This window comes from Sarcophilus harrisii, chromosome 6 (assembly GCF_902635505.1).
Source record: "Sarcophilus harrisii chromosome 6, mSarHar1.11, whole genome shotgun sequence".
In the NCBI taxonomy this organism is placed as follows: Eukaryota; Metazoa; Chordata; class Mammalia; order Dasyuromorphia; family Dasyuridae; genus Sarcophilus; species Sarcophilus harrisii.
In genome coordinates this window covers 219,042,242-219,054,816 of record NC_045431.1, presented here as the reverse complement: position 1 = coordinate 219,054,816, position 12,575 = coordinate 219,042,242, and the positions used below count along the sequence as shown (strand labels likewise).

Sequence of the window (12,575 nt, the reverse complement as noted above, 5' to 3'; positions counted from 1 at the left end):
GCCAGTTCTGAAATTCTCTCCCTCCAAAGGACTTTGAAAGGAAGGAGCCACAATTTCAATTAGAGCTCCAGTTCTGCTGCTCAGCATCATCAGACTGGGCTCCCTTTTACCTTCACCCTTCTGCTGGGCCTGTGTTCCTCTAAGTTTTTAATGTTATCTTTAAAATTTCACCAAAAGTACATTTTATTGCTATCTTGTTTTTAATATTGCTTAAATTTAGCTCTGTAGCCTTCCCCCTCTCAGACAACTCTACCTTTTAATGATATTTTTTAAGAGGAAAAGGGAAAAAAAAAAAACTCAGCAAAACTGAACAACATATCCTTTAATCCAACAATACCATTACTAGGTCTATGTCCCAAAAAAATCCCCCCAAAAGAGAAAGGACTTACTTGTACAAAAATATTTATACTAGATCTCTGTAGTAGAAAAGAATTGAAAACTGAAGAAATACCTATTAATTATAGAATGGCTGAACAAATTGAGATATGAGTATAATGGGATACAAGAAATACAAGAAAACGAGAAGATAAGAAGACGGACGAACGGACAGATTTCAGAAAAATTTGTAAAGACATGAACTTATGTAAGGTGAAGTAAGTAGAACATTGTATACAATAACAGCAATACTGTACAATGATCAACTATAAATAACTTCGCTATTTCTAAGCAATATAATGATCCAAGACAATTCCAAAGATCTCATGAGGAAAAATGATATTGACATCAAGAGAAAAAACTGAAGAAATATGAATGCAAACAAACGTACTATTTTCATTTTGTTTTTCACACTTTTTTCTTTTGGTCTGTTTCTTCTTTCACAACATAATATGAAAATGTTTTATAAGATTGCATATATATAACCTGCATTAAATTTCTTAGTGTATTGAGGGAAAGGGAAAGAGAACATTTTTAAATTCCTCTTTTCATGTAATTAGAATAAATACTATTTAAAAAATCTGAATGGCACATGAAGAAAATCTGTTACATGCAATGTTTCACACCTGTGGATCCCAACTTCTGCAAAGAAGCAGGGGAGATGTCTTCTCATATATCTTTTCTTTCAGCCAAACTTATTCTTTATAATTTCAAAATTATTTTATAGTTGTACTTTCCATTTACACTGTTCTGGCTCACTGTCATTCACATCAGTTCATGCAATTCTTTAAGTGGGCTCTCTCCATATTTACCATGTTTTGTTTTTGCTTAGAGCAAAATAAAATATTCCATTATATTAATGTACCACAATTTGTTTATCCATTCCCCAACTGATGGACATTTACTTTATTTCCAATTCTTTGCTATAACAAAAAGTGTTGTTAATAGTTTTGGTGATAGGAATTTCCAGGTTGGGAACACTGTTAGGGTAAGGGAAAAAGTCTCCAGAAGCAAAAAGTAGATTCCAGGGAGGAATGAAATATTAATTACTCAGAAACAAATATGATTTTAAAAAAAGTTTGTCATGAAAATAAGATAAAAGTTTGGATTATCTATATTTAACTGAATCAACAGCCCTAACAAGGAGATCAAAAAAGCCTAGAAATTACCTCAGCCAGCTAACACTTCATTCTGACAAGACCAAGGGCAATATCAGTTCGGAATAGACTCTTTGTAAAACATTAAAGAAGAGCAGAACATTGCAGACTGTAAGTAGTGCCACCACTTCATAAAGCAAAATGCAGTGGAAAAAAATACTATTATTGAAAGCTTGGAAACAGACCCAGTTAAAGTTACTCTGAAGGTATTTAAAAGCTGAAACAATAAGAAATATACATTTGGATTAATAATCTTTGCAGATCTTTTCAAAAATACTTTTTTCCCCCACCATCCAGGAAAGCAGAGCTACCACGTAGAAGAGTGAGAAGGAAAAAAAATGTATCTAGGATTGTTCATTTTTAGAACATATGTCTGATTTATATACTTATTTTTCTATGATAGCTTATCGGACAAAAAGGAGTCACAAGTGGGAAAAGTTCAAGTGGTTCTGGTCTAAGATATTTACTTTTTTCCATCTTTTTCTTCTGTGCCAATTAATTGTCAATATTTACATTGTTCCTCCAAGACATATGTACTTCAGACTTCAACAAAAACAGTGGCAGAGATCAGTAACTCCTAATTCACATGCTTACTTTCTCATCTATATGTAATTTTTTATGAGAGTAATCTGCTCATGCATAGAGGTCATCCTCGATGAGAGAACAGGAAGGCTTTCACTAGTGATATTCCATAGTAATTACACTGCCTATATAAAAAAATGCTATCTTTTCAACAACGAGTGATTCGAAGCAATTTCAATAGGCTTGTGATGGAAACAGTCATTTACATCCAAAGAGAGAACTATGGAGACTGAATGTGGATTGAAACATAATTTGGGGGGGGGGGGGGGGTTGCTATTGTTTGCTTGTTTTGTTTTTTCTTTCTCAAGTTTTTCCCCATTTTTAATCTGATTTTTCTTGCACAGCATGACGAATATGGAAGCATATTTAGAAGAATTATACATGCTTAACCTATACTGGATTCTTGCTGTCTAGGGGAGGGGAAAGGGGGAAAAGGAGGAGAATTTGAAACACAAGGTCTTGCAAAGATGAATGTTCAAAACTCTTTGCATGTATCTGGAAAAACAAAAAAGCTGTTATTCCACGTCTTCCTGGACACTTTACTATTTTTCTCACTATCCCATCCCACCCCACTCCCAATAGCCATTCTGTTACCAAGGCCTGTTGATTCTGCCTAAGCAAGATCTCTCAGATATACTCCTCTGACACTGACAACAGTCTGGCCAGGGCCTTATCACCTTATACTTAAGCTAATATAAAAGTTCCTGGTCTGATCCTGTTCCTTCCCTACTCAGCACTAAATGCAATAGCTTCTTCTGCCTCCAGAATCGAATACAAAATACAGTTTGCCATTCAAAGTTCTTCATAACCCAGGCCCTTCCTACTTTTCCAGGCTTCTGACATCTTACTTTCAGCCAAATACTCTGATTCAGTGACAATGGTCTGTTCCACAAATAAGACATTCCATTACCTGGCTCTTAAATAATGGAACAAAAGGCTTTTTGACTGCAATTTTGAGTAACAGAGACCCTTCACCTATGAGCCAGTATGACCTTTGCAATGATATGTAGACCTTTCAAGAGGAAAATCATTCACAAACCAACCACTCATTTATGTAATGCTATGAGCAATGCATGCCATGCAATATACTAAAGAAAAAAACAAAGAACAATATCTGATCGTATGATATGCCAAAGAAACTTAATAAAAGGTATCTGTGTGCTCTAAGTAGGCTTTGCAAACTTTTCAGTGGGTATAACCCTTAAGATTCAGCCCCAATGCTCTCCTAAAAGAAACCCTTCAAGAGTTGCTCATTGGTTAATAGCATCCTCCTCACTTCCTATCATTTTTCCTCCACTTAGATTGTAAAGGTCTATCTTTAGCACGCTGCCTAGGACATGAGGTACTAATAAATGTTTGTTGACTGATTGATTATCTACCACTCACCTTGTGAATCCACATTTCCTTGGCCATTGCTGCCAATCCAGCCTCTTGCAGAGCTTTCCTCTGTTCCCATCATCACCATTACCACCAATCAAAATTCTTCAAAAGAGATGGAGGCAAACAGAAGAAACCTGAGGCTGCCCAGACAGTCTTGGTGTATCACATCTATCTGACCACAGGTGATCATTTCCAAGTCCCTGGCTCACTCCAAATCTGTCCACTGTGCCACTGCTGAAGCCTTGCTAATCTACTACAACATCTCCTCAAGTGAAAGGGTCTCTGGCCGAAACCAAGTGAGTAAGAATAGGTTACTGAGACTCATATTCTTCATATATTCCCAAAACTGTTAGCGCGTGAAGTGCACAGTCTCCAGTTTGGAGATCCTACAGCAGAGGCTTTGATTCTTTGTTCTATTTAATGTCACCACAGAATTTACCTTTGTGATCCAAGGTAAGAATTTTCTGGCATTCCACATGTTTGTATTCACGAAAAGAAATTTTTATATTCTTACTGTATTTTCCTTGTGTATTTTTTCCTACGTCACTGCCTACTTTACCTCTACTGCCCTGATCAGGATCCCAGGAAGAAGAATCTAAAGTAGGGATAATCTAGCTATTAGCCTCATTGTATATGTGATGGCTGCTCTCCTTTTCTTCTCAGTTCTTTTCATTTTTATAAATACTCCTTGTTGAGATTATAAATTTCATAAGATTACCCAAAACATCTTGAAACTATCGTTTCAAATCTCTGGTTTTCATATAGTCTCAGGAATTCAATTAGGCACAAAAGTGTGTTCTATTAATTCTACATTAAAAATATCAAAGAATCTTTAGAAATTCTATTTTTAAGAAATATCAAGACCATCTTGTTTATCTTTTGTCCTTTTTGCTAAAAGGAAAGAGTCACCAAGTTGAGGGGTACATGTAGCAATAAATGATATAAAACCAAAAACAATAAAAATTTTAAAACAAGAGTTCATACCCGTTTTTATAATAAATCCAAATCACTGGCTTTTCTATACTTTATTAATATAATTCTCTCCCCAAATCTGAAAAGAAAGCTGGAAATGTGAAGACGTTAGGGATTTTATTAAAATTTCCACAATTATAAGGCCTATAAAGGACCTCATAAGCCATCTAATTCCACCCTTTAATTTGATAAAAGAGGGAAATGAGGTCCATGAAGACTAAATAATTTGCCCACAGTCAGTTAGTTACCACGTATGATTGATGTAATTTGAACCCTGGGCTTTTGACTCCAGTCATGGTTCCTTCCACTGATTCTTATCACCTCTGTAGTTTGTTATGGTACACTAAAGTGATGTCGGACTCAAAGAGAAATGGATGCCCTGCAGCATGCTGACTTAGAAAATATTATCTATGGTATATTGCATTTTTATTTCTTTTGTTAAATCTATACCAATGATATTTTAATATGGTTTGTACTTGGGAGTTTCGCAGCCAAGTCAACAGACAACAGGTGTACTGTTGTTTCTTTTCATCTACATTTGTCATCAAAAAGCCTCTATGGCCTTGGATGTTCTTGGAAGTTGTTATGACTCCTCTGACCCGGAGATCCCAATGCTGGGCAAACACCCCAAAATGTCAAAGGCAGATCCTGCACATACCAAAATCTGTCTACAGAATCACTTTTTGGAATAGCAAAAAATGGTGAACAAAGCCAATGCTAGATGACTGTAGAATAGCTAAACAAACCATGAGCTTATTATATTATTATTATATTAATTATTATTTTATTATTAATATATTAATTAATATATTAATATTATTATATTATTATTATAATGTTGATGGCTTATTACTGCACTTTAAGAAGCAATGCATATGAAGAATACAGATAAGGCGTATGAACTTATAAATAGATCTGTGGAACCAGGAAAACAACGTATACAATGGAAATTCAAAGAACAAAAAAAAGCCAAACTTAACACTGTAATTCTAATGACTAAACTTGATTCAGAGAAAGAAAAAGGATGCACTTGCCTTTCTTTTTTGCAAGGGTCCAGATGTAGAATATGACATATACTGTCAGAATTAGTTATATGCTACTTAAGTTTTGATGAAATTTCCTTCTCTCTTTCACTCCTCTATTAAGACTGTTGGGGATAAGTCACTTGCCAGGGTCATACAGCTATTGTTAGGTCTGAGGACATATTTAAACTCAGGACCTCCTGATTCCAGGGCTAACTTTATCTGCTGGGTCACCTAGCTGCCCCTCACTTTTAATTTAAAAAAAAAAAAAGAAAGACGACTCTGGGAGGGAAAGGGACAAGAAATACACTGGGAAATATAATTGATCTTAAAACAAAATATATTATAGTTAAATTCCTCTCACTCCAAAAAATGATATGAAATGGTTGAAAAATTCATTATCTTGCATGCAGCCAATATGGTGGTAAGTCTTTGAACTATGTTGGATTAGTCCTTGTTAAATACAGACAATTTCTTACTTTTCAGTTTGGAAGGCCCTACTAGAGCTTGTACTCTGTCTGAAAAGCCTTCAATAACACAGGATTACAAGACATTGGAGAAAGACCCTGAGTAGAATCATTACACAAAGATACATATTTTAAAATGAACTAGGGAAATGCTTGGGCTGTTTTTTTTAAAAAAGAGGTAGCACTCCTAACAAGATTTAATTGAAACTTTCTCTAAAAACACCTTTTATTCGATCTTTTTTGTAATTTCTAGTCCTAATCTTCACTCATCAATCAAGCCTTCGTCTATCTTATGCAAATGAACATGAGAACCAGAGCTCACATGTGTCCGCCCACACTCTGGCGACCACATTTACCACATCAGCAGATTTGACCTCAACTCTTTGTCTCCAGGGAAGCCCTTAGCTGCTGTTCTCTTGGGGAGTTTAGCAATCCTGATGGTCTGTCTATTCATACCTTTTTTAACCTTTATCTCCCTTCAACCTATTCCTTGACTGCCTTGTCTTGACAAGACAAAGTTCTTTTTCAGAGTACTTCAAATGAATTTCCCAGCTTTTCTAGAACTTTTGAATTCTTTGTCAGAAGCTAAGAAAGAAAGTGCTAGCTATGACCAGCCTACTTCTAGACCCCTCATCTCCAAGGAAGAAAATAGCAACGCAATACTCATACCAGCGGGGTAAACACTTCCTTCTGAAAAAGCTATTTGAAATTAAGACACACGACACCTACAGAACAACATTTTCTATCTCATTTCTATCTTTGTGCCTACTTAAAAAAAAAAAAAAAGGCTTAAAATTGATAATTTCACTGGAAGTTGTTATGCTAATGCTAAATTGCTGTAGAGTGTAAATTGACTACCAACGTAAAATTTTACCTGATTTATTTTTTTTATCAGAAGTATCATCCAAAGTAGTTAAAACAGTGGAGATACTTTTTTGAAGATCATTACTACATCCACCAGAATCTTCATCATCAGAAGAAAACGAAGGTAAAGCTTCAAAGTTTTTCTTGAGTTCCTCAATTTTTCCAGATGGACTAAAGCCCCCAGCTTCAGATATTGCAGGTGAAGTAGATGAAGTCTTTGGGAGTTGGGTGTGGCAAGGTGCACGAACAACCTGAGTCCCTGGCCGTCGAGTCCGATTTGGCATTCGTACAGCAGGGGCTGAAAACTGCTGTTTCGGTCCAGATTTCAGAAAGTCTAAAAAAGAGGCAATAAATCCTGTCTTCACTTCTGGCTGCTTCTCCTCAACTTCTCTGATCTTCTGTCTCATCTTTTCTTGATGCTGATAACCATCATGACAACATTCTGAATTAGGAGGAGAAAATGGCAAGCATGTGTCTGTGCCCCTGGAATTCTGACGTTTATTCTGTGGGGGCCACTTCACCTGTTTCTGGTTACTGTTATTGTCATCCTCTTTCATTAGCCCTTTTCCTGTAACCCTTTTCTTCTGAAGGTTGAATTGGTCGTCTTCTTCCGTCTTGACACTTGACATCTCCCCAGGTTGTACCACAGCCACGAGAGGAAGTGAGACTTTATTCTGGGACCCTGTAGCACCATTGTCACTAGCCATACAAAATTCAGTCTCTGAAACAGCACTTTCCCCACTTACACTTTTATTAGTAGTAATAAACTCTTGGTCTCTATTTTTCAACATACCATCAGCAGGGATTTCTTTGTCGTCTTCAGATTCATTAGTGATATTAGAGGTTTTATTTACTGTATCAGAGCTTTGCTGCTGCTCCTCAATTGCTGAGGTGGTGACATTTTGATCAGGACTTTCAAGATGCTTTTGATCAAGGTTCATATTCTTTGAATGAATAATAGGTATGGATGAAAGGTTTATAGTAATTTGGCCTCCATTTAAGGAAATGTTATTTAGATTTTCTGATTTCCCAACCATGGCTGTCAGGGAGTTGAAGTCTGGAGTCACATGCCTAATATCTGCTGATTGCTGAAAATGGGATTTGGGGTCATCACCATTCTCAACTGTTGGAAGTGTTTCACTCGAAGTTGATTTGGCAAAATCAGATGGTGTAACCCCACAAGCTGCAGCAGTAGCTGCTAAGATATCATCATTTGATAAAATGTTTCTCTCATCACTGAGAAGAATTGACTCTGGAAAACACATTGAACCAAGGGAAACAAACTGATTCTTTGAATGTTGAGTTGGTTGATTAAAAATGCCTTTTGTTGCCAGATGTTGTAATGGTTTAGAAGATTCTGAGAGATCCATTTTAATAACTTCAGAATTTTGAGGATGTAGCTGTTGCTGCTGAGAATGTACACTACTGCTCTGAATAACAGGGCTGTCCATTTGAAGGAATGGATGTACAATTTGCTGAGAACTCTGAACAGGCTCTATCTGTGTCGATGCCTTTGCTTGGCCTAAGTTTGCCTGCAAAATTGACTGTTGAAAAATCTGCAAGTCATACCCAGACTCTAGAAGTGCCTGTGAACTAGGCAAGGGTAGTTGATGGATTTGTCTTAAAGCATTAGTCTGAATCTGAATCTGTGGTGAAGGGTGAATGGCCTGATTATGTTGTTCTTGGACCTGTACTTCATGAACTTTAGGCAGAAGAGGATGTTGCTGATTTAATTCTTTTGTATTTGTTTGTGAAGTCTGCATTAAATTAGATGCTTTCTTAATATCATGGCTTGACACATTAGGCATTGGCCCAATTGATTGGGTAAGGTGTGTCATAGAGCTAACCATTCTTTCCTCCTTTTCTTGCTCTTGTAGAACAACCCCAACAACCTGATCTTCAAGACAAGAATTACTTCTAATTACACTCTGAGGATATCTATCATCTGCCTTTGAAATTCTGTAGGCTGGATCTTGAGCATTAATTTCTCCATCAGGTAGCCTTTGGGTTGGTGATTCAAGAGATGCCGGCTGCTGTAACACTTGTAAATATTGCACTGGAAAATCATCTTCTTGCTTTGAGGATGTATACATGGTAGAATCAGGTTTCCTTTTAGTGTAAGATTTTGCATCAGTGGAAGGTCTATTATTCTGCAAGGTTTGTGAATGAACTGGGGATGCAAAAGGGGTTGACTGGGGAGTTGGCAAAAATTTTTGTGACTGTGGCGACGATGATCCTTGGGTCTGAGCATTTTGAGAAGAGTGAATAGAAATGTAATTCTGGGTTGAACTAGAAGCTGGTAAATTCTGAACTTGAGGTGAAGAAGAAAATGGAAGAGAAGATGATGCTAACGTTAGAGATTGACCTGAAGTGTAGTTTTCTGAAGGGCTACCAGCTGACAAAACTTGTGATTGAGATGAGAAACTAACCTGTGATTGACTGACAGTAGATAAACCCTGAGAGTGGCCAGAAGAATAGCTCTGAGGCTGGCTAACTGATGAAATATCTCTTGTAGGAGTAGAGTAGTTCTCATTTGTAACTGAAGATAAAACCTGCTGTTGATCAGAGGAGTAACTAATTGTCTGACTTTCTGAAGTTACTGTTTGAGATTGCGCAGAAAAAGTCAGTGTTTTATATAAGGGAGGCAACTTCTCAGCTTTACTGTGTGTGTAAACCTGGGAATGAACAATAGATGGCACATTATGTGACTGTGTGGAAGCATAATTTTGGGACTGGCTAACTGATAAAAGGCTGGGTAGCTGAGCTGTAGAATAAATCTGTGCTTGGCCTGATATCACAGAACTCTGGTTATGTAAAGATTTGGAATAGCTTTGTTTTAGCACAGGAGGCATCACACTTTGAGGGTTAGGGGTCTTAGCTGACCTTGATGGTTGCTTTGTAGAACAGTTTTTTACTTTTGAAGTAGGAAGATAGCTGGGTGATGGAATTGTAGATGGGTAAGACTGAGCCATTCCTACCGAGACCTGGGAGGTCTTCTGTGGTGGTCCTCCATTGCTCACCTGAGTAGAATCTCCAATTGGGTTACAAGATAAAGATGGCTGCCTGGTTGTATCCTGAAAATCAGCTACACTTGCATTTGAAAAATAACTAGGTAAGGAATGCTGTGAACCTGTCAGTTGTGCCTGAATAGACTGAGTATTTGAAGGCCGCTGGTGGTGTTTAATAACACTACATTCTCTAAGAACTCTTTCAATGGATGTAGTAGAACCAGTAAAAACCGATGAGCTATAGGCTTGAGAAGCTTGCTGAGCTCCTCCGAGGGGTGAAGATAACAAGCTGAACTGAGGTTGTAAGAGATGGGGTGCAGACTCTTGAGCTGAACGATATGTAGATGACTGAGGCGGTACACTGGTACTTAGCACAGAACTGCCCAGGCGTTCAAATGACAAGGCAGTTGGAACAGTACCCTGCGAAGTCTTGATTTGTAGCAAAGGATCATGAGGATTTAAAATGCCATTTGAAGTATTGTTGAAAGTTGAATCTTGAAGTGTCAGAGGTGGGGTAGTAGTAAAGTTTCTATTGCTGAAAGTGTTGGGATGTTGATAAGTAGAAAGAGTGGATGTTGATGGAAACGTTCCAGTGGTTGGCAAAGCCCCAGTAACGAACAGCTCAGTTGCTGTTGAGGAATGCATACCTATGAGGAAGAAAAAAAAAACTATCAGAATATATAAAAAGATAGCACAACAGGGCAGCTGGGCAGTGCAGTGGATAGCGCTTTCATGATATTAAGAATCTACATATCCTCAAGGCATATTTTATCCCCCCTTTTTTTGGGGGGGGCATTTTGCATTTTATGGGGAGGCAATAAGAGTTAAGTGACTTGCCCAGGATCACACAACTAGTTAGCTAGTCTGAGGCCACATTTGAACTTAGGTCCTCCTGACTTCAGGGCTGATGCTCTATCTACTGCACCACCTAGCTGTTCCTCAAGACACATTTTCCATGACCCTGCTAGGACAAGCATTCCATCTGCAACATGTGATGAGCCCTTAACTTTTGCTTAAAAACATTTAATGGAAAGAACTCACTGAATCAGGTGGAGCCCATTATACCTGAGGATAGTTTCATTCAGTCAACAAATCTTGGCATCAGAAGGGACTGCAGAAATCATTCTGATCCAACTTATCCCTGAACTATCTTCTTTTAAAAAAACTACTGGGAAACTTCATCTTTACATCAAACCCAAATCTTTCTTTTGCCAGCACAGGCCTACTAAAAACAATGGATTTGGAGTCAAAGAACCAGGACTACTTCAGATTGACTTCTGCCATGACACAAGGTGAATCATTTAATCTCTTTAGGCCTCAGTTTCTCCAACTTTAACACGAGTTCATTTTAGAGTAAATGAACTCTCAGCAATCCTTCCACTTCTGCACTGATGATCCACAGCAAACCTCGTCACCTTTTCACATGACAGCCCTACTGTCCCACTACCCCCTTATGCCTTTTCTCCAGGCTAAACACCCCCTACTTGGCAAACTCCTACAGCCCCTTTTCTACTGCCCCCTCATCAGCACCCTAATGTGCAGTACTAAAACCGGTGACAACTCTCTAGCTGAGGGCAAAGCAAAGCGGATGAATGCGAGCATTCTGCCAGGACCTCGGGACCACCTGGGTCTCCAGAACCAGCCTGCTCACTCTAGAGCTGACACAAAGATGAAGGGACTTGCCCAAGGGGGTACAAGCAGTGAGCATGGCAAAACGGGCACCTGAACTAAGCAACTCTTGCCCCAAATTCAGTATTCTTTCCACACTATCATACCACCCTTCCCACAGATCATGGTCCTGGACATTAATAAACCTCTCAGCAGTCTTAAAATTACATTTTTTTTTTTTTTTGGAATGCTGTATCACATGAAGATGAACATTGAACTTTACCTCTGATTTTGGGTCAGAGGACTGGGATCAAAGTCTAGCATTTGCTGTGTACTGCTTTGTGAAGCTCAGCCACTTGCTTTTCGTGGTCTTGGTTTGTAAAACAACCTCTACAAATCCTTCCAGAACTGTCACCTTATGGAAATCACATAACCTGAGAGCGTATCAGCAGTCTTACTGGCCAGTACTTTCAATGCCTTAAAATGTAGGTAGCTTATTTGGACCAGCTACCTACCCTATTCTTTCTCTGATTTTTTTCACTGATCTAGCTGCAAAAACTTCTATTGTCATGAAGAGCTTTCTCCAATCTCACTTAACATCTTCGCTCTAGCTCTCCTGATACAATTTTTTAACCTTATTTTTTCTTAGTTACATGTAAAGACAAATTTTAATATTAATTTTGTCCCTCCCTAAGACTGTAATTTGATATGTTATGTATGTGCAATCCTATAAAACACATTTCCATATTAGTCATTCTATGAAAGAATATACACATTAATAGAAAAACAACAAAAAATAAAAGAAATGAAAATAGTCTGCTTCTTTCTGCATTCATACTCCATCAGTTCTTTTTCTAGATATAAATAAGCATTTTTCCTCATGAGTCTTTTGAAATAGTTTTAGATCACTGTATTGCTGAGAAGAGCTAAATAATTTACAGTTGATCACTCTACAATGTTGCTGTTATTGTATATAATATTTTCCTGGTTCTGTTCACTTCAGTTTGCCTTGGCTCATGTAAGTATTTCCAAGTTTTACTGAAAGGTCTGCTTGTCATTTCTTTATAGCAACAATAGCATTCCATTACATTCATACACACACCAGTTCAATCATTCCCCAATTGACAGGCATCCCCTCAA

General features: G+C 37.7%; 1 protein-coding gene across 3 annotated transcripts in view; it reads right to left on the bottom strand.

Annotated features, from left to right (window-relative positions):
* Positions 1 to 12,575, bottom strand: part of QSER1 (glutamine and serine rich 1) — a 37,432-nt gene that overhangs the window by 22,869 nt on the left and 1,988 nt on the right. For 2 of the 3 annotated variants that reach the window (XM_012552554.3, XM_031942319.1), the window contains exon 3: positions 6,830 to 10,474. In XM_012552554.3, coding sequence (XP_012408008.1) covers positions 6,830 to 10,474 — 3,645 coding nt within the window. Of the gene's footprint in view, positions 1 to 3,500; positions 5,224 to 6,829; positions 10,475 to 12,575 lie in introns of those variants that run through there. The other variant, XM_031942320.1, reaches the window with a different exon arrangement.